Here is a 23439-nt window from a genome sequence, read left to right on the forward strand (position 1 = left end):
GTAGTCTAGAGTGGCTCACGAAAGTGTTTCAACGCTTACGCGTAGAAACTCGTCACGAATATACCACGCGAAACATTTTGAAATTTCATCGAATCTAAAAATATGCAACGCACGTGAATATCGCGAGATAATTATCGCGGGCGTACATTTTGCAAAAATCACCGAAAAATTTAACCACTCGATCATTTACCATTAGGATATTAGCTTTACAATTGTTATTTCTGCTCCGTACTAATTTTATATTAGGCACATGTTCGTAGTGAATAGTTTGTAGAATAATTTCTATAGGTATGCGTGTTCGCGTCGATTTCAAATTAGCTCGATACAATCGGTTTCATCTCGTTACGGTGGTAATGAAATTTCAGAAAGTTTCGTATATAATACTTATAACGCGTATTAATAGTATTCAAATACTTTCTGTATACGCCGTATACGTACAACAAAAATAAATTAAAACTATAAGAAACTGGTAGTTGCACTATAGCGATTACGCGTTCCACTTCACGGTATATAAAATAGTCCTTTCAGCGACTACTGTCAAACAACAACAAGCAAATTCTTGAAATTGCTTTTTATAATCACGATAGTCGCGTAATTTCAGTGGAATTCGATAATCCGAATCGGCCGAAAGGCAGGATCGTCGACAAGTAGAAACATCAACCGTTAGTAGTACGAGGGACAACGCGTAACTGTCGTATTTATCGCGATTATAATTTTCTATATCGATGCAACTTTTGCAAACGCAAGTTCGACAAATTCTCGTTGACGAGTTACGCTCGGTGTTTCGCGATACGTGGCGAACGGATGGTACCGTAGCGGACGTTGCTGCGTGAATATCGAATTTTCATGAGATTTCTGCTCGGCCGGTTCTCCACGCAAGACCATCTTCGAAGACGTTACCAAGCCGCTGTTTTTCCCGCCGCTAAATTCTTAAGAATGCCGCGAATCCATTCACCGGTGGCTAATTGCAGGAACGTTGCGATGAATCGCAATAGCCCGGTGATGGTAGTGACTCGCTAAAAATTTAATCTACTGCGGCCGGCGAGGAGGACGCTCTGATTCCTCGAGTAATCAGAACATGGCAATCGGCGGGCTCTCGTGCCGAACAAGATACGAAAATGAATTTCGATGCATAGCTGAGAACGAAGGACCGTAAGAAGGAGGAATGGAAGAAGCGTGCTGAAAAAGAACACGGTCGCGTTTCAAGGACCGTAAAAAGTAATTTGGACACGATACCGTGGCAAAACGTCTAACGAATGGAGAAAGTCGAGCGCAAACGTAAAAGGAGCAACAAACGAAAGTAGTAGAGTCGATGAAAAAATTCCAGTTCTCCGTTCTTGTATCCTGTGTGGCATAAATCCTATTTAATCCTATTTAATCCTATTTAACTTTCGATTATCCTATTTAACGTGGTTTCTATACTCTCGGTAACGCGATTATCGTTGCCATCTTTAGGACGTTTGCACGGGATCTGCAGCTTTCTCGTTTCCTAGGAAATATAGACAGATGGAAAGATAGTAAAACTTGAAACAGCAGTACGAGTTTTAGCCGTCGAAGGAGCATCTTAGAATTTTTCAAAACGTAAATAACGCGTGCCGTGCACGGTTCGTATACACGGTTTATGGATCGTGGCCCATACTCGGATGCGATGGATACTCGGCCAATGGAACGTCCCAAATAATACTTTTAGTTGCACATCCTACACGTACGTGCATTCAGAAAATATCTCGTAGCCGTGACGTTTTAAACCAGTGGTAGGAAAAATACGTTCACGATTCCGATAAACACGAGAGGATACGCACAAGTTTTCGAGAAATCTGCTTACCAAATTTCATTTACCATTTCGATTTTACTTAGTTTTAAACGTAATACACCAACGTCCACGATGAATCGTTCGAACCATGCAACGGGTGCATACGATAGACGCGATGGAAAATTAATGCAAATGCGATTCAAACTATAACAGCCTTAGAACAGCCAAGGGCTGTCGAAAATTCTCAATCGCAGTTATTAAAAATTGCAGAAATGTAAACGAAAGATTTATTTATTGGAAGGAAAAACGACTAATTTTATAGAAACGAACAAGGTGGCATAAACGGAGCATAAACAATCAGCGTAATAAATTTTACTTTTACTCAGAGTTCGGCAGTACTTTTCGGTAGATCTAGCATAAATATACAAAATGTTATCCTATCGTCGTTTTTAAATATTATCGACTATTATAATAAGAAGAACGATAGCGTTGCTGGCTCCGCGAGATGAAAAAGATAAAAAAATCGTTAAAAGCGATAGAGACGCTTCCTCTATCCTATCCTATGTCGATCGTAGTAACGGCGGTAGATCGAAGGAATAACGATCAAAGTTTGCTCGAAATCGTATTTCCCCTTGACACATTTATCTCGCGACTGGTGGAAAACGTTCGTCGACGAAAAATGTACGTTCGATGCGCGGCATGTAATTTCGGAGTGTCTCGTAAATAATGCAAACAACGCGATTACTAAATCTGACGGGGGGGAAACGCACGGTGTACGAGCACGCTGTAATTAAGGATTATTAGTGGCCATTACTTACGCGCAAGCCAGCCAAGCAATCATCCGGATTACCACGAACAAGAATGACGAACGCGGCATGAAATAATTACGCGCAACGACATCTCGCTTGACACAGCGAGGACGCGTCCGGTCGAGGAGGATGAGTTGTTGCGCGTTTAGGAAAACGAGCGCGCCGTCGTGCCGATGCCGAAAAGAGGAAGAGAACCGGAAGCCGAAGAGAAGAAGCAAACGAAAAAGAAGCAAGAGGGACAGAGAAGGAGAGAAGGAGAGAAGAAAAGAGAGACGACGCAGCCAAGACGGAATCGAAAGAGCCTTAGCCGTGGCAGCCGTGAACGCGCCAACGACGCGACGCCACGAGGAGAAAGTTTCGAAGGCAGGAAGCGAAGTAGGCCACGACTTTGACCGCTCGCAAGGTCCATACTCCCGAGGCACGCTGATTCGCGGTGCTTCCACCGTGTACCAGCTTCCACCGTGTCGATGGGATCAAGTTCAATACGTAATTTACAAATCCGACTGCAAGTTTCGCTTCGCACCGTCCGAACGCTACCCGTAACGACGCGTAACGGTTCGTTCGCCGTACTCGCCAGGGCTGTTTTCTTCCCGCGCGCTCCTCCTTACTCCTCTTACTCCGCTATGTACTCTGACATTAGAACTCGATCGATACTCTTACGAATACCAGTCGAGTTATGAGAATCAGAAAAACGCTATACATGCGCCTTTGCAACTTTGCAAGACCGACGATGTAATCGATCGTCGGACGGACGGAATCGTGTTACCTTTTGAGAAAAGTGATTTTAACAGAACGGAGTATCTATCCTATGATAAGACGGCGTTGGATCCATCTACTTGGGAGTAGTTCTTTTTTTTTTTTTTTTTTTCATTTTTAAAGTTCAATTTCTCCCTTCCGTGTTCGAATCTGCTCGAAAGTATTGCCTCCTTTCTTCGGAATACTTATAGAAGGCTGGAATAGTCGGCCGATGTTCGAACCTGCTTACAACTTATTTCAGCCCATCGCTACCTCGCACAGACCGATTCCACTCTGTCGATGCTCTGTCTGGCTATGAACGACGTATAGCCTGTCTCCCGCTCGGTCGGAAATAAAACGACGGCTGTCGTCGGTGATCCGCTTACGAACAGAGTCGTCGTTCCTTGGAAGCCTGAAACGAAAAATCTAGGTAACAACGTGATCGTGCATAACGCGTCTCTGAGAGATGATCGATCCAAGTTTTACATGGAATGGAGCTACTCTACGAGCAAATGTCGCGATTACGCTCGTTGGAACTGGTCCGCGGCGAGGAAAAGGAGAAACGTAATCGCGTTGAAATATTTGAAAGCTTCGTTCTCTCTTCGACGGTCTGTGTCCGTCCGACGTCGCGTATCAACGTCGATCATCGAAATGTAATCGATTTCACCGCTGCTGCACGCGAAAATATACGGTTTTTGGTTCGTTCGCGTTTTCAACAACGAGGCTGATCTCTGAAAAGGGAACTCGCAAAAGGAATCGGATACGAACGAATATACCGTGGCTACGTCGAATATCGCCACATCGTTGTACCATATTATGACATTCACGTAGTACCGGTTAATTAGAAACAAGTAGACGAATTTTTTCGTATATTTTCGTGTAATTAGACAAATTCGACAATACGAAAATTAAATACGATTCTTTTCCATTCTTCTATCCGCTAGAAATTTGAATTTTTGTAACGACGTCGTGTACGATTAAACTACACATATCGACTACACACGTTCGTCATCCGAAAACTATGTGACCTATCGACGATCCCACGAGTATTTCCATGCCTCCCTTTCCTCGATTATACCGGGGTCACCGCAGTCGAGCATTTCAAATTCACACCTCTCGTTCCATTAGCTCGGCAAGATTAAACATGATTTACTCAAAGACTTGCGGTTACGTGGAAAGAAAACGCGTGGACGTAGCTACGAGGACTACCTATCTTCCTACGGGCAAATCAAATTGGCCAACGAGGCAAAAATCAGTGTAACCGGTTAATTGTAAAAGAAAAAGCAAGATATCGTCGATGAAGATCGAATTATTCCGAATGTTTTATCGTTTCTTTCCATTTCTTCAGCCGTTCTTACCATTAATCTTTAATTCCGTGTTTAAAACCGGGACAACTATTGCTATTAAAACGATTACGTTATCAGTACGATCTGATATTTTCTTATATCTATCGAAAATAGTTGGACGGTTTATTTGTACTCGTTCTTATATCAGAAAGTTCAGTTTCGTAATATTTACCAACGAGATGTCTTTCTAGAATTTCTTAAAGTCGTATTCGTCTTTTCTATTACGAAATATCTGATATCTATTACTCGCATTAAAATCAAGCGTAAAATAATTATCCGACCAACACTGAACTTTCCACTGGACAAAACTATGCTAGACGCTACGCTAATTTGCCTAACGTCGTACAAGCAGTAACTTTTCACTCTTCATAGTTCTTACATACCTATTGATATATTATATTATTATATTATTATCCGTTCGTAGAAATTCGTTCGTTCCGTATTCGTAGAAATTCGCAAACATGCAAAGATAGTTTCAAATACTTGTCGATTAGTAGTACTTATACCTGTCTTCGATTAAACACGATGAAAACACATACCGATCGTGTGGTAGAGACGAAAGATGGTAACGAGCATACATCTGTCGCGTAATTTCTTTTACGCGACAGAAAACGAAATGCGAAAGAAAAAAAGGGCATAGGAATGACTGGAATTTGTAATAACGCGTCCGTTATGTCGCTATGCTGTTTTACGTCGCGTGATATACAATGGCTGGAAAAAGTATTTCCGCTTTGTGCTATATTTATTATTGCATTTACGTAGCAATTAATTAAATCCGAGTATATTAAATTTAGCGATATTTAACGATATCGTACAACTTCCGTTATACGAACTAACCGGAGGAAAAGTGTTGGAAAAAGAGATAACGAACAAAAAACGAACGCCCCTTCGGAAGATAGCGTGAAATACAATTTCCTGATAGTACGACCCAGCGCCACGTGGTCCCGTCACTAGGTCAAGGTTGCTTTTCAACCTGGAAAACGCCGCCACTAAGCGGCTACTATCCCGCGCAACTTTACGCGTTCCTAGCGACGTTTTATCATTCGCGGCGAGTGTCGCGTGCCAAGTTCTTCGTGACTTTTACACGTACCGAGATACGCGTTTTGTCGTGACAAATCGCGTGCATAATGGAAACTAGCGGTTCGATCGTTGTCTGTACGGCTGGTTCGAAAACAAATCGAACGTGATCTATGCGACGACGTCAAACGCGAAGCTTGGATACAACGGAGTAAAAGCTGCTTCTATATTTCATTGAGAACGCGAAGAATAAGGCAACGAGTCGTTTATAGCGATCAAGTAAAGATTCGATTCGTAATAACTATATCGTATCTTGTTGCGCGATAAAAGCACGTAAACACGAACGCGTAAACACGAGTAAGTCGTTTTAAACGCGCTTGTAATCAGTAGCTATATAAAGTCAAACTGGTATATGAGTAAAAAGATAATGGAAAGAAAATTGGAAAACGGAACGACCGTAATTCTCGATTGTACGTTACTTCGTAAGTACCGAAACGTTGTCGCGCTTATCAAGATAGCCGTTTCTAGGCTCGAATAACGTACAACTAATTACATCACAGTTCGTGCTACATTTAGTTTTGCTATTACGAGCATCGTAACGCCGATTCCGTCGAATCGCGTTTATACGTAAAGAAAAAAATTATACCTCTAAAAGATAAGATTCTTCTATGGCGTTTCACGCGCGACGTTATCTGTGCTGTGACGAACAAACACCGACAAAATTCAATTTAATGGCAAAATTTTGCCGCGCTATACGAACTCTGCGTCATGCTCTGTCATATTTCTGGTTATCGTTACGTGGTAATAAAAGTTTAATCGGCCGAAAATAGTCGATATACACGGTATGATGCGACAGCGTACGTGCACGCATAAACGTACGTAACGTATTACCAAAAGGTAATCGTCAAAGCGTATATTGTAACGTAAAAGAATCGATCGCGATCCACACATGTACGTTATACGTTGCTACTGTTCACACTGGCAACATCAACGTTACCAAATACGTGTCTCGATTCGTAAAAGGTAGAACGAATCTCCGTCGAATCCGAGCGCAACTAAGAGACCACGCGATTGACGCGATAAATTTTCCGAAGAAAAAGAAAAACAGCAAGCCTTTTACGTCCGCACGGATACGTCGAGCGACGATGGAGGTTGTGTTCGTTACCGCAGCTTGGGTAAAAAGTCACTGCCGAATTTCCAGCGAGCATTCGAATGGGACGACTTTTTGTTCGCTAGAAAGTTTTCGAGCCGCTGTCTCGACTTGCACGGAAACAGAGTAAGGCGTGCATGTCCAGAGGCGTACGGCGCAAAAAACGAGTGGACGTTGCGTTGGTGCAGCGGCAAAAACCACCGATATAGAGCGGATTAAAGAAGCACGAAGATCGAGGAAGAAAACATGCTCGCTTTCGAGTCGGTCACGCATCATCGGCAGGCTCGGTCGCGAAATCCATCTGCCATACTTTCGCCGCGGATGCTTGCCAGAAATCGTCGGCCTTCGCCGACTCGTTCGGTTCGCAGATTCCTCGTTAACTGTTAATCGGACTCTTACACGGATCTGGCGCGGCGAACGGAAGAAGACGGATGCCGCGATAGAAGCAGCGAAACAGCACTCTCGTCGCCTGTCCCTGTCGGCCTACGCACGTACAACGCCCGTAAAAAATATTTCTACCGCGTTCATACAGCGATTACATAGCAGCATATAGACGCGACTCTACCTGCTACACTTACGGGCAATTTCGTGTATCTGGCTCGCCAAACGCAGATTTGTAACGATCTTTCGAAAACGCTGGTTAGAAGAGCCGACCACCACGCCAGCACCACTAACGATCACCGATTCTTTTTTTCTTTTCTTTTTCTTTCTCTTTTCTTTTTTCTTTTTTCGTCGTTCGACCAACCGTAAGACGAGATTAAACGCTACTCGAAGCGGACAGCGGCGAGAAACGTGCATTACATTGACAAATGAATACAACGCACGATCACCGAGCATAGAAACCGTCGATGATCGATATCGCGGAAAAGCTATTAGGAGAATGAAATTGAGATTATAGATACGTGGAGATATTATAGGCAACGTTTTTCTTGAAACATACTAGAGAAATTCGAGGTAAAAGTAGGAGCAAAGCTGGGTTGTTCGTAAGGAAAGTGGCGATTAATCGTCTAACTGTAAACTCCACTATCCGATCGATACTTTGATTCGATAAATACTTTAGGAACAGACGTCGCTGCCTAACGTCTCATAACCGACGCGTCACGCGTTACACGTTAGCTTCCAAAAATACAAATCACGTTTCACGGAATAATATTCCAACGTGCTTTCCACTCGGTATACCTACCAACGTTTGTCAATTCGCATATATTTTATTATCTCGTCCTTTCGTCGCCCGGTCTGTCATCTAGAAAATATATCGATATATCGTAAGAGCGAGGAAACTAAATCGATAATCAATAAAAACATTCTTTGTCGACGAATACGTGGAAAACCGACGACACTCGATGGGAACTCGATGGGAACTCGATGGGAACTCGATGGGAACTCGATGGGAACTCGATGGGAACTGGTTGCGAATCGAGAAGGATGGACGCGTGTAAATGAAATCAGTGGGAGCAAAAGGGCCGAAAATGTTTATTCGATTATGCGTGCACGCGCCGCGTCCTCCTTTCCTCCAGGAGGTATAGTTGGCAACGCTAGTTAACGCACACGCACCTGCACCGGCGATCGGCTACAGCGAGTGATAATCGTAGAGTAGGTCAGCGGAACAGCGCCTCTAGCAATCTGCGTTCTTCGGCTTACCGAGTCCTATACGTGCGAGGCTGTTCGGCCCACGTATACACAGCGTACTCGTGTACGTGCATGAACACGGATAAAAGTACGCCGACCGTGTATGACAAGAAACGAGTCGGCGAACCGACGATGTCGTCTGGACCAAACACCCGTCAACTTCCACTCGATTTTTCTTTTATTCGATCGCGCTTCGATTCTCGGTTGCTCGTCGTTTCATTCTGCTAAGCAGAAGCGTTTCTCGCCGAGCTTTTCGTTTCGCTCCAAGCGTGATATTTCGGTGATCGACGGAACTTCCTGTTAACGGATTATTGCCGATAAATACGTATCTCGTAACTCCTATACGCGTCTTCGCGTCCGTTTCAAATATTACTCGCTAAATACGACAAGTTTGTTCGTACAACGATAAACAAGGCGGTGCTTGTTTTTAACTGTCTCCGCGCTTCTGTATAAGATCGTTTACACTCTGATATCGATAAACGGATAGACACTGGTAAAACGCAAGTCGCTAACGTGCTAGCAAATCAATTGTGTTTGTAAATACAAACGTAAATAGAAAATACAAATAACAAGAGAAATACGTCAAGAGTAGAATCATTGAGAGCTCTGACTATATATAATCTAGACGTAGTTTGTAGATTTTCAAAAGCGATGTTTTTTTTTTTAACAACGACGCTTCAAACAGATTCGAGCTTCTTACCGTTCTCCAGATATTTATTACATATCGTTCACGGTGAAAATAGTCAGTGTCTATGGAACGTCATGGTAGATAGCGGAGCAATATCCTTCGAGACAGCCACGTCCCTTTCTTTAGCACGTTCAACGCTATTCGGTAATTCACGGTCGATCGATAATACGTAATAAAAATAACAAAGAGGATTTTTCGGACGAGTGAATTCGGAAAAGTCGGCAGGTTACGGCCACGGATTCCGCGTATACATCGAAATGGAATGTTTTCATCGAACCTTGGAAAAAGTTCAGGCTTTCACTGTCCGAATTGTCACACTTTACGCCGTTATGCTGGAATTTCTTCCCGAAAGCATCGAACAGTGTCGCATCGAACAGTACGATTACCTCGAGCGAGACTTGAAAGCAATTTTACGAAACTTTACGATATACACGCGGCATATGAGCAAACAGTCTTCGTTAACGCGATAACACTGAGATAATAATAAATAATAAATATAATTACGACGCATATCTTTTTTCACGCATGGATCAACGAATTTGTTATGTTTCGGCATCGACGAACCTTCGTTACCTACTTTCCGGTATCATTGAAAATAAAGGTAAATTACACTGTACTCGTTCTGTTACGATATCCGGTTATCGAGCGCGATTCGCGGTTCTAATCTCTGTGATCGCGCACGGATTTTCCTACCATATTTCATACCAAACAGACGTACGAGCTTCCGTTGGCAAAGTTTCTCTCGACACGTCTATTATATCGTAATACGTATCTTTAATTAGCTTAACAAAGTCGCTCGATCGTACGCCCCGTTCAACTCAGCGAACAATTCCCTGAACGCTCGCGATCATTTAACACCGACGATTCACCGGCGAGATCGATCAACGATAGAAACCATAATACGTTCGTTAACTTTCGACAATTGCCATAGAACGTAGACGTCGATTATCGTTCCATAATCGACCGTCGAACGATACGAAGCTATTCGCGTTTTCACCAACGTGAAAAATTATCAAATTTCAATAGAATCTCTCTGGATAAATCGATAAATCGACAAATCGATAAATAAAAGAAAAAGAATTTGTCGCGTGTACGTATACGTGGTATTAAGAGGTTTGAACGATTATTAAACGGATCAAACAAACACATCGATACATATCCGTGCGATACACGCGTTGGAACACGTATACGCGAAATAGCGAAACGAAAACTGTTATACAGCTTATGCGCGACGCGATACAAAACTAATACAGAAACCGACCAGAGTTTGAACAAATTTGAATTTCAATACTTTACGATTTAGTGGTACCTCTCTAGAGACGAACGATCGACGAGTATCCTTTGAAACGCGATACTCGAACTATTGCGTTTAACTCGGTTAAACGCACGAGTTCGTAGGTACTTGATCTCCGAAATGATCCGATATAAAATAATCGAAATAACATATTTCACTTCCAATTAATCACTTTCATCGTAAACGTAAAACGTTGTGTTTTCTACTTTCTACGAAGGCCCGTGTGTTATTTAAATTCCGTTTTACGACACATCTAGCACGGCGTTATAACCCGACACACCGTAAAACCCACAAATACAAGCTCGCGTGTGTTCCTGTTACGTCGAAGAAAGGTGGCAATCGTCCCATAGAGAGACGACCAATTTCACGCAGGGACGTGTTTTACCGCTTCGCAATTTAAACTATTACTTATTCGTAAGAAACGGTACGTGCGATCCTCGCAACTATTAAACCGTGAAAGTGGTCTGACCGAACAAAAGGAAACGAAGCAGACGAGACGAAGAAAAATGGAACTAAAGTACAGAGCATCGGCTGAAAAATCGAAGCGAATCCGGGAATCGATAGATTCGCGAACGAGGTAAGAATCGATGGCGAGTGATAATCGGCCGGATGGGTGGAGTCGAGTGAGAGGCGCGGAAGAGCATAGAAAGTCTGTATCGTGAAATTGCATTCCATAAAGAATGGAAAGTCGGTGCATAATCCTTTTCGTTGTACTTCCTTCGATTCTTTCTTTCCTCCTCTTTCTTTTCTCCCCTCTCGCCTATCTCTTTTCCTCCTTCGACAGAATGGAACGCGCGAACGTGAAGCGAATTACCGTGAAATACCGGAACGATTTCTGATCGGGCTTTTTTCGCTAGAGGCGCTTCTCGGGGCTGCGTACCGCCGATCGGAAACATTACCAAGAGTACGACGACCGACGACCGACAACCGACAACCGACAACCGACAACCGACAACCGACGACCGACAACCGACGCGACGACTGGGCTAGATTAAGGCAACGAGGTCACGTGCCAGCGGTAGGCACTGGTATCGTTACGTACGAGCCATTCCACGGCAAATCCACACCATGGTAACTCAATTTTTCTCAATGCCATCGTCCATAACCACTTGTTCGTAAAAATAGTTTTTACAAAGTAGTCTTCGTAAAACTTGCTGAATCGAACCAGCTTCGAACGATACTATCTTTGGAAGATCGAGTTGCCAAAATTATTAACTCGTCGCTTGGATCGTCAACGTCTTACGAAAATAACTTGTTTCGAATCGGTTATACGTCGCGTTCCCTTTGCAAATTTTCTTTCCATCGAAACTAAATAATATCGTTCCATTTATATTCGTAAAAGCTAAGGTAAAAGGTAAAATCCACCGAATTATCGGCCTAGTTAATCTTTCGAGTCCGTCTATCGAATATCGTCACCTTCTAAATCAATATGGAAATAGCAAATACTTTTTGCTTAAACGAAAAGGCTTCTTACGAGTTGATTCGTTCGATGAAAAGGCTTCGCAGGCAACCGAGTTTCTTAGTTGGCGTTACTCCGCGTTCATAGCGCTGTTACGTAGTTGGAATTATCGACTTTATTATTAATTATCGAAAGGGAATTTATAGCCTTCAGTTAGCAAACTTTGTCGATAAAGTCATCTTTAAAACGAAATTTTAGCTAGCGATAACAGACGACCGTTGCTATTAATCAACAAGACTAAACTGTCCTTCCTAACGCTAATTTACAGAGAAACCATCTTCTCTGCCATCGCTCGTCCGCGTCATGTTACATTAGTTGCTCGCCATTGCTGTTATACCATTATCTAATAAAATATGTACTGGTTAAACGTTCCAATATTATTCAAAGGTTTTATGCGTACATCGAAACATCTATGCATAATAATACGATAAAATATTACGAGGTAAGTGTTATTACACTTATTATCGACCGAATAGCCGACGTTATGTCCAATTTATTGTTTGCTATAGTTGGCAACTCGTAACATTCACCTTGCGATTTACACTGTCGTAATAAGTTAATCTAAAATTAACGTAAAATTCAGTCACGTAACGAGATAGGCGATCTGTTCGAACACAGTCACACAGTACGATCCATCCTCCTTCCGTTCGTTACGGACAATTCATTTTTCCTTTCGTAAATTTTCTTCACAGATAAAATAAAAAAAGACCGTTTGTTACTTTGCGCGGCAATGTTAGACGCGTAATCCTAAACGATCTAAACGATCTCGGCGATCTAAAGCGTTAATTTATTTCTATTAATAAAGTAGCGAAATTATTAAGCGTGTTATATCAAGTAGGCGTAACATTTTGCTGCATAATTGGTACATGATTGGAACGAGCAAGTAAATAGCCGAAACGCTACGTTCTCCGATAGATTTGCGATGAATTATCTTTCGCGAAATACATATCACATATACATATATACGTGGAACGTTGCGTAAGAAACTTGAACTATATAAAGTAGTTTATTCGTTGAAAATAGGTTTAAAAAATAAATCTTAGTTATATAATTTTATCTAGCTCGTGTACACGATGAATTTCGAGATACGACGGTCTCAAGTTAGTCTACGTAGGCACGTGTTATCTTTAAAACAATGAAATATCGCGTGCTAACCAAACTCCTTCAAATTTTTTCTACGCGAAAGCACACGTAGATAGTCGCTCGTCCGTATAAATACATTTCGCCATTCAATTCAAATTTCGCCTACTTGGCAACAACAATGTTTCCAGTACGCAGAAAACTTCTATTAATAGACCGCGGATGTCTATGCAAATTCAAAGTTTTACGAATGCGGCCGAAAAAATGGAGCGAGGATAAGTAGTTGTTTGTTCGATCTGATCGATCTGAACGTTATCTGCTAGCACGATGCGTTTAAACATTCGGCTAGAGTGACGCATTTTAGCTTTCAGTTTCTAGCGAAAATAGCGCGAAATAGCAGCGGAGAGACACGTTTCAACCAAAAACTTTTTACTTTAGTTACTTTACTGCTTTCGTAGGTTTTCGCTAGAAATTTCGGTCTATAAATTTCTTCCACTGAAAAATCCACCGAATTATATTACCTCGCCAATTCTAATTCGAAATCTTTCTCTACTTGGTAGTAGTAGCGTTTGTACTCTATCACGAAGGGAAAGACGAGTGTCAGACGGTATATCAGATATCGTTGACGACAGCGGTCGTTGCTACTTCAAATCCTAAAAGTACGTTCTGCTCGATAAATACGCGAGCAAGGAAGCCAAGGAAAAGCGTTTTATCTAGAAGGAAGGAAGAAACGAACGAGTAGGCGTTTTCTTCCACGCTCGCAAATTGCCTGCGTAATTTCCAACTGTACAGAGGTGAAACGACACTTGCGTTGAAACATACCGTGGCAAGAAAGTCTCGCCAAATTGCCACTTTGCGCGCGCGTTGCCTATAATTAATCGAGAAAATTGTGTCAGCAGTAGCGACGAGTACATAACATACGGAAGCAGAAACGTGAGAATGACCGTCCGAAGGACGCGGCTCGTCGTTACTCGTAACATCGGCACAGCTATTGCCAGGGTAACGATTACGGAAGACTCGAATATCAGCGGATTGGATCGAGGCGACATATACGGTTACTTAGGAAAGTATTCGACTATTTAGAGAAACGATACACCTTACGAATATACATACGTACGTATTATCCGTGTTGTACGAAATAGTTTATTTTTAGCACTATTAAACGCTGTAACGAAACTCCACTATCGTTTCGGCAAAGTTATATTGGCAAAGTTCGAAACAAGCCTTAAAACGCACACAGATCGCCAACGTATTTATACGGTCAATAAATTAATTATCCGCTATAATAAACTTAATATCGACGAACCAAAGTATTCGATCGGACCGTCCTTTACGCTCTTTACTTTTTCCTACAGTATGGTTTAGCTATTAAACGCGTAGAAGCTACGCACAGTGGCGGATAAAAGAAAGTTTAAAATTGGTACACGATGAATTTTACTAACTTTCTATTCCGCGGTCTCTCTTTAATCCCAGCATTAGCTCTTATTAAATGTAAATCCATCTTCTAGAATTTTGTATTTCTTATCGTACAAACTCTTTTTTATCCGCAACTCTATGCGCATTTTCAGATTGGCTTCGAACTTGACCAGTACAATTAGCACAGTCGTGCCTGGTTTGTAGCGATATGTCGAAATACTTTCGCCAGTCACTGTATCACCTAGTCACGCGCATACGCTTTCCTGCCGTTACAATTTACCGCGATGCCCTGCACATCGAACAATATCGTCGATTTATGGAATCGACTACGATAGCGATCGAAAGCGACTACGATACTCGGTCCGACCAAGCAGTTCCACGTTAACCGGTTGAGTTCAAGCACTACGTTAATTAATTTAAGGATTCGCGATCGTTTCTAATTACCTAACCTAATACCAAAAATACCAATATCACCGATAATACCAATAATACCAATAATACCAATAACACCAGCAATATCGATTTCGAGAAACGTTGCCGATCTGCCATCGATCAGAGTAATTAAACGATTGTCATTTCCTAATTATCAGCTTTCACATTTATCTCGTAGAAACATATTCAACAATTTGGGAAAAAGTATTTTTCGCGTCGATGTAATAACAATCGATAAAAGTTGATGTTTGCGAAGCTAAGATGATCGATGTTGTTCGCTCGTGCAACGATACGAAACGAACGTACGATATCGAATAGAAAGTTTGTCCGCTACCGATTGTTGACGCGATTACCTGACCACGAATCGGCACAAGTTTAAACTCCAAAGAGGTGCTGCGCTTGGCAACACACCACGTGTCGCATACCAACAGTTACATCTATTTCCGTCTTTTAGGTATCGCCGCTTTCCCCACTTGCGACAGCTGGCCGTACTACGTATCGTAGTAGACAGCGACGCTGCGCGAAGCGTTCCAAACTACATGATCGAACCGCAACCGTACACAGTCCCTTCATTCCCTCGTTACGAAGCGAACGCAAAAACGGACAGTGATAGTCGGTCGGACGTGGCGTGCGTACGCTTATCGCGCTTCAAACTCGTTCCCAAGCCTTCCCAATTCCCTTCCAACCAGGCACACGGTATGACGATATAAATAGCGAGTACTTACCAATAACGAGGAAAATGTGTACTTCATAAGAAGAACGTATATATAAGAGAGGAGCCCGAATTTATCGTTATCAGAGTTTATCGACAAGTTACGCGTGCTCGATTACGATTAAGTAACAAGCGGAAAGACAACAAGCGGCCCGACAGACTCCTAGCCCGACGTCGAAGCCTCCAACACGCTTGCCAGTGTACTATTTCGAATTTCCCGCCGTGCACAGCGCCAATCGTCGAACATCGCGATCATAGGTGTACACCCGCCAATCGTTCGTGATGCTGCACACGAGGACCCTCGCCGTCGCTGCAGCATCGCCTCTCGTAATCGAAAGTGTCTTACCGTCTTGGTTGGTTCGCGTGTCCGGCAGCCATGTCGTACCCAAGCGTTCCGTCGGCGATCGTGCCCTTAGCCGTGGCCAAATATCGCGCAAGGACATGCTCGACAATTACCAAAAGACACGAGAAAAGTACAAGTGTGAGTATCAGTATGCAGACAGCGGCCATCTTATCTCGGCATCCTTCTCAGTTCCGTCACATCGTTCAGCGTTCTATCTTGGTCGAACTTTTACGCGTTCTGCCGCGCGGTTCGTCCGCGCATGCGCGCGTCTCCGCGTTTCGATATTTCGATATTTCGATAGTTCGATAGTTCGATAGTTCGATATTTCGATATTTTCGTATTTCGAACCGAAATGCGACTGGCGCGAGACCTTGATACCCGCGTCCATTCATGCGGAAATCATAATTGATTTGTTAATGCATCCCCCTTTTCAGGAAGCATTCGATTTACGCTTAATCTCCAAGCTAAATCAGATATACATACGTACCATTGTCGAGTATAGTTCTATCTGTCGCGCGAAACAACAACGATACGACCATATAACAATTGCTTTTTTTGGCGAATTTCAAAAATATTTGGTACATTGGATCTATTGGAACAGTTTCCGCTGTATACAGATAGATAGATAGATAGATAGATAGATAGATAGATAGATGGATGGATAGATAGATGGATAGATGGATAAATAGATGGATAGATAGATGGATAGATAGATGGATAGATAGATGGATAGATAGATGGATAGATGGATGGGGGGGGAGGGGGAGACAGACAGACAGAGACAATTAGTAAAAGAACCTCGGGAGAGACGGGACGAACGGTCGAGCAGAAAAATCTAGGACGGTGAAAAGTATCTCGTATCAGGCATCCGCGGAACAAAACGAGAGCACGGACTTATCGTAAATCGAAATGGAGAAATAATGCCGTGCGTTATCCTGCCATTTAATTGAAAAGTCCTCGTACAAGGTCACGTGTATGGAGGCAAGTGCATATATATGCATATATACGTCCGATATGTATATCATACATCCGTTTGTAAGACAGTCTGAAACATTACATAGAAAGAATAGTCTACTTCTAAATATACGATATATACGATGCAGGAAATGATAAAAGAGATGAAAACTTTAACTCGCGTGTTAAATGTCAAACGAATGTTTTAATACATTTGCGTTTAATTGTTTTTAACGAAAGATAAGAATTAGAATAACCTCCGCTTAATTAGTACTCGACCAAATCGACTACCGATCGCAACTTCTTATTCGAACGTCAATTCCTATTATTCGAATGATAAAAGTCGTCAACTTTTACGTATCTGCAAAAGTTATCTGTAAAAATGAATTACAACATTTACGTGTAAATAAATGTTAATTATAATTACGCTATCTAGCGGAAACAATGCCACAATCGTAAAATAAGATTGTTCCGATCCCTATTAGGCAATACACTTGACGTACTTTGTATCATTAGAACTATCGTATTATTGAAATTCGGAGATTATTAGCTAAATTGGAATGGAAGGAAAGGTATTTTTCCTTGTTAAAGGATCGTATAATTAATAATTTTCTATTTTAATTCCGTTTACTTTTCTTAGTTGCGCCACTCTAGCGAACCGATGATACAAACTGTACGATCGCTCGAGATAAATGGAACTTTACTTACGTTTATTATGCAATCAGGCTGGCTCGATGTTAATAAGATGAATTTCTTTTCAGCTAAAAAGCTTCCCCTCGACGTAAATCCAAAAGGGGTGTTTGCCTGCAACGAACTCGACCTGAAAGAGGTTCAAGTTTATGGATTCGATTACGATTACACGTTGGCTTGTTACAAGCCATCCATGGATTACCTGTTGTACAGTCTGGGCCGTGATATGCTCATTCAAAAGTATAAGGTATATAAAGATATACGTCGCTATGTTATGGATATTTTATAGCTATAAAACCATCCTCGGCAACTTTCAATTTTTATACTTTCATCTTGTGTGATATATTTCTGTCGATATCGTAATTACGTTATATAGCGCGATAAGAAACGAGAAGAAAGTATGCCACGTTTGAAATCTGAAAAATCGTACTGAAAAGTAATTTCTGTTTCTCGAAAAGGTTGCATTATATTTATCGCTGTTTTCAGCGATACAATCAGCGTACAAATCGAATGCATGGCGTAACGAAACAAAGTCGTACCATACAATAATCTTCTAATTAAATTTCCTCGTGTTGTATCCTGTGTTCCACTTTATACCTGTATAAAAATTGAAAATGTTAAGATAGTTTGCCAAGATGGAAATTTAAAGGTGGCAAAATGCAGCGAACGGTGCTCGTTAAATTAAATTAATCTACGAAATCTACTTAAATCTACGAAAATCTACGAAAATCTACGAAAATTCCTTAATTCTTTAATTTCAAACATGGACGATCTAGTTGCGACACGCAGTGTATAACGGCATGATAGCCGTTAAATCAATTTACCGTGATTTTTTTCACTGACACGAGGAGACTTCTCGTATATACGTATACACGTACCCCGGTAGGGAAACGTCCGACAAACTCTCAAACTCGTCGAGACTAATTCGAGCCAACGAATGAAACTTCCTAACTGGTTTCTGCTCGCGAATTCGGCTCGTCAGCAACAACGTTTTCTCGAAAATCAAGCGACAATTACAGCCGAACGAGAATTTCGATTGAAAGTTGACGCAAACTCGTTTAATCGGCTGTACAGTACCCCGTGGGAATCGGCAACCTCGAGTACAAGAAGGATTTCGCAGTTCGTGGCCTGCATTACGACATCGAAAAGGGTCTGCTGCTGAAACTCGACAGCTTCTTGCAAATTCAATTTGGCGCCGTTTACCGCGGTTTGCATCCAGTACCCGCCGAAGAGGTCCTTAGGCTCTATAAAAACCGGATAATACCGATCGCTTATGTGGAAGCGCCTCATAAACATTCTCATGTAAGCATACTCGAATGAACTGAATAATTAAGAATAATGGATCGGTGTCGTTTCTTGAGGAAACTATCGTTTCCCTGATAATTTGCTGAAATCGATATGCCATAGAGAGCCTGTTGCTCTTATTACCGAATATACGCCAACGTTCCAAAGTATCCGACTACTACCAGCAAATGCGAAATTACGCTTTTTGTTCAATGTTGTTTAATCGCGATCTTCGTAGTAATGCATAGGTTGGCTCGCGAGATTATCGAAACGCTTGTAGGAACATTTTTTCAATATATTACGACGATATTTTTCAATATACGATACGACTACCATGATTACATCGATAAGGTTCGAAACAAATCCAAAAATCTACGTAAAACTTGAAAGATATTTATTCGATAGATAGGTTTCGCGAAATTATTTAAACAGTCGATAAACCATTGTACGAGCAAACCTCGACGACATATGTACGTATGTATGGTGGAGAATCGTCTGCAACGCTGTAATATTACGTATTATGTTTAATGACAGCTGTGATACTAATTTCCAAGTGTACATTTCCAATTATCACGTTGCTTGTTAGTCTTCGGATTAGTTTCAATTTTACCACTACGATCGTGATAGTTGTATCTCGTTACGATACCAATGAAATTTCAACAAGATTCGTACGACACGTACGATATACGACATACGATAATCGCATAAATAATATATACGCGTGTGTACACACGTATATACGAATAATTTTACCGTAGACCTTTTTTATATTTCTATATTTCTTATGCACGTATGTACAGTTACTCCTTGTTATAATATTAAATTGCCACTTTGTAAAACTTGTCACGTTTCCTGTCTATGTTCAAAACGATAAATGTCATAGTAGATGATGAAACGTTTCAAAGGCGTTTCAAAGGCGTTTCAACGGGCGTTTCAACGGGCGTTTCAACGGGCGTTTCAACGGGCGTTTCAACGGGCAAACAAGCATTTCGAATAACATAGAAATAATAATAGAAATAATAATAGAAACGAAGAATAACACTTACCGGCAACATAAGAGAACGCATGAATACGTTTTAATCTTCCTTTGTAATTGTTACGTATCGTATCGTTTAATCTTCAAATACTTGAAAAACACTGCGAATTAGTGGTCTTGTAACGATCTAAACGTTCAAAATCTAAACGTCTTTTGTTTGTTTGCACGCATCAACTTGTATGTTTTACACGATGGGTTTTTTCCAACGTAAGAAAGTGAGTATCGAGCCGTAACTTTTTACAGATTGGACAGATTTCCTATGTATAGTTGAAATTCATTTTTCTTAGGATGCACCGCACCGAACGAAAATGATTCAGCTAGCTGATCTATTTTCCGTACCGGAAATGGGTCTTTTATGTAACGTTACGGAGTACTTCCTTAGAAATCATATCGATTATCACCCCGAAATACTTTTCAGAGATGTTAAGGTAAGACGATATGTTATATCGTATGTATTGTTTCCATAAAAATGAATATCGTTGATTTTTTATATTTTAGAATTCTGTACAAAGTTGTCATCCTATAATGCATGGTTTGGTAGTACAAAATGTATCCGAATATTTGGAACAAAATAAGGATTTAAAAAGATTTTTTGATCGGCTTAAGAAAGCTAATAAAAAAATGTTTTTAGTAACGAATAGCCCTTTTCATTTTGTGTAAGTATCGTGTAACCAACGACGTTAATAACCACAATGATACATAAGATACTAAAATACGTACAAAGTAAATTAATAGCTTGATAATACCGATAAGACTAACAAAGATGGAATAATTTAATTTACTATCGTCTCGGATTAATTTCATTTCTTTCTTCGAATGCAACACGTTGCTAGTGCGAGACCATACGCTCTTCCTAATTCCAGATACTTTCTCGAACATAGGTCTCGTAGTAAATAGCATCGAACATCTATGAAACTAATATTTGTTCCAATGTTTAAATAATAAAATTAATAAAATAAATAAAATGAATATTTGATCGAACGTCAGTGGGCTCTCATATTCCGTAAATTCATCCTATACGATGCGTATCATCATGCGTATATTGATATTTTTTGTAGCGATACTGGAATGAGATTTTTGGTTGGCGATAATTGGAAAGATTATTTCGATGTAGTGATAGTACAAGCAAGAAAACCGAAATTTTTTACCGAAGAATCTCGACCTCTTAGAATATACGACGAAGTTAACAAAACGCAGCTGTGGGACCGAGTCACCAAACTCGAAAAAGGAGTTATATACCTTGAAGTATGGCTGAATTTCAGCGTTTTATTTTTCCATTATTTTACTCATTTTTCGATATTTAAAGGCTAACGTTCATTTTCAATCTTAGGGCACGGTTAAACAATTACAAGATATGACCGGATGGCGGGGGCATCAAGTATTATATTTTGGAGATCATCCTTACAGCGATTTAGCGGATGTAACGTTGGAGCACGGTTGGCGAACTGGAGCTATAATTACGGAATTAACGGTAAACTTGCAATTTCTTGCACTTTTATACTGAGAACTGAGAAACTCGTTGAAAATTACGTTTTACGTAGTCCGCTGTACTTTAGCCTACTATATAAAACATACATCTTAATCTACATCTACAGTCTAAATCTAAACATCTGTAAATGAGAAAACAAATCTTACGTTGATATTATCAAAAATTATTATTTTCAAAGATCAACCGCATAACAGAAACATATTTCTGCGTGTTACAGCATGAGATTGCAACGTTAAATAATCCAAAATTTAAAGAAAATGCAAATTGGCTACAAATGCTGACAGGATTGATCGAAGAACATCAAGATTACGAAGGAACGGATGTGCAAGCGGTACTCGATGAATGGATCAAGGAAAGAGATAAATTAAGGAACGAGATAAAACGAGTATTCAACGAACAATTCGGCTCTGTGTTTAGAACATATCATAACCCCACGTATTTTTCAAGAAGACTCTTCAGATTTGCTGACATTTATATGAGCTCAATTACGAATCTATTAGAATACGCGACAAGTCACACCTTCTATCCGAGAAGAGGCGTAATGCCACATGAATATACAAGTTATTTCGTATAATACTTGTACATAGCTATCTGTTATTTAAGTTTATGACCGAAGATAGCCAATGCTTTGAAGCGTGACAGGGGCTTATGGATCGATGATCAAAAGTATTTCAATCAAAACTTCCGAATCGGACAACAATGTCAAAAATTAGGTATTTAGAAAGTTAAAATGCATTTGCATACAATTTTATGTATATAACAAGAACATTTTGTCACTGCTTCGTGCGTTAAAATTATGTGATATTTGACGCAAAAATACCTGATATGCATAAATCTACGTATGCATCATCATCGTTTCTTTTTCTTTTCTTTTCTTTTTTTTTCTTTTTTTTTTTTTTTTTTTTTTTTTCTTTTAGACAATATAACTATTTTGCTCGAAAGTTAATTCATTCAAAATGAATTAACATAAACTATATATACGTATAAATGATTCGTATATGTCGCGTTATTATTTAGAACGTCTGAAAATTCTTGAGAATAAATTTACAAAATTACAGAAAGTTTACAAAAGAAAAGAAAAGAAAAATGGAATAGTATTACAAAGAGAAAAATGAGATGATCTATATAGAACAATAAAAATGGTGCACTGCTTATTCAGCATTAAAAACTACGTACTGACAACAAGTACAAGGTGGTACTTTTATCTTTTACTTTTATTTACTGCTAGAAATATTCGCGCTGCTATCCTTGGACGAGAATATTCATTTACTTAACAAGAGGTATTACGATATTCGTGGCAATAGTGGTGTACCGTCTAGTAAAAAACATATATTATGTACATAATTTTAGCAAATGTGTATGATATTGAAATCTCGGAAAAAAGAAAACCGCAAGAACAATTGACCACAACGAAACCTGTCCAATTGAATAATCTCATCTATATAAGATATTTCGTTTTTAAACGCAGATCAAATATTTTCGAGAATAAAAACGTAGAAATCACTCTCTCTTCGTATTAGTTTCGTCTACTGTAATATTTTTTTCTTTTTTTTCTTTTCTTTTTGTTCATATATATGTGTATATATATATATAGATTCTACGCAAAGAGAATACAATATATCCAATTAGAGTATATCGAAATTACTAATATAGAAAAGAAAAAAGAAATTCCATTTAATATTTTGTTTATAGTAGTACAATAGTATGTTTTAAGATTGTTTTGTTTCCGCTAAATACGACATGTGTTCAAATGTACGTAGATAGTCGTGATAGTTAATAAAATTAAATTTAAAAAAATTTACACTTATGCCATCATCGATTTAGTTTTATTTTCATTTTCAGCACCTCGCTCTTTAAATTATATCGAAAGATATATTTATTTTGCCATCATATTTTACCTTATTCCATATAAATGATAATGAATGGTAACGTTAAAAGATGAATTTTTAGTCTAATTTTTAGTCTAACTGCTCAACTTGAATAACTTGTTTTACCATTCCTATTTTAATAAATATTATATAAAATAAATAATAAAGTTAACGAATATTATTATTATTGTAACTCATATAATCATCATAAAAGGTGTTTAAAAATTAATTCATCCTTCGTTTACATTATTATTG

At 40.0% G+C, this 23439-nt stretch overlaps 2 protein-coding genes across 16 annotated transcripts in view; one reads left to right on the forward strand and one right to left on the reverse strand.

Annotated features, from left to right (window-relative positions):
• The window catches only part of LOC126866694 (cuticlin-4), a 63560-nt gene extending 47546 nt beyond the window's left edge, over positions 1-16014 (reverse strand). For 3 of the 12 annotated variants that reach the window (XM_050620582.1, XM_050620568.1, XM_050620576.1), the window contains exons 1-3: positions 8365-10361; positions 7994-8053; positions 3329-3709 (exon numbers count right to left, since the gene is read on the reverse strand). The gene's annotated coding sequence lies outside the window, so the exon portion shown is untranslated. Of the gene's footprint in view, positions 1-3328; positions 3710-7993; positions 8054-8364; positions 10362-11235; positions 13494-15114; positions 15274-15866 lie in introns of those variants that run through there. The other 9 variants (XM_050620583.1, XM_050620573.1, XM_050620567.1 and 6 more) reach the window with 8 other exon arrangements.
• On the forward strand, positions 10900-23117 carry LOC126866698 (5'-nucleotidase domain-containing protein 3). 4 transcript variants are annotated; one of them, XM_050620600.1, is made up of 8 exons: positions 10900-10998; positions 17579-17754; positions 18582-18809; positions 20115-20255; positions 20326-20483; positions 20886-21072; positions 21158-21298; positions 21534-23117. In XM_050620600.1, exons 2-8 carry the CDS (start codon positions 17701-17703, stop codon positions 21888-21890), a joined length of 1266 nt encoding a protein of 421 aa, XP_050476557.1. In that variant the 5' UTR covers positions 10900-10998; positions 17579-17700; the 3' UTR covers positions 21891-23117. The 4 variants fall into 4 exon arrangements, with proteins under 4 accessions (XP_050476557.1, XP_050476554.1, XP_050476555.1 ...); XM_050620597.1 differs by lacking the exon at positions 10900-10998 and adding an exon at positions 15384-16001; XM_050620598.1 differs by lacking the exon at positions 10900-10998 and adding an exon at positions 16645-16848.
• Positions 23118-23439: the final 322 nt, after the last annotated feature.

The sequence above is a fragment of the Bombus huntii genome, chromosome 6 (genome assembly GCF_024542735.1).
Source record: "Bombus huntii isolate Logan2020A chromosome 6, iyBomHunt1.1, whole genome shotgun sequence".
In the NCBI taxonomy this organism is placed as follows: domain Eukaryota; kingdom Metazoa; phylum Arthropoda; class Insecta; order Hymenoptera; family Apidae; genus Bombus; species Bombus huntii.

Coding starts and splice junctions, on each gene's coding strand:
- LOC126866698 (XM_050620597.1), top strand. CDS start 15,803: ATGCTGCACACGAGGACCCTCGCCGTCGCTGCAGCATCGCCTCTCGTA. Junction 16,002..17,578: donor GACACGAGAAAAGTACAAGT/GTGAGTATCAGT, acceptor ATTTCTTTTCAG/CTAAAAAGCTTCCCCTCGAC. Junction 18,810..20,114: donor CGCCTCATAAACATTCTCAT/GTAAGCATACTC, acceptor CATTTTTCTTAG/GATGCACCGCACCGAACGAA.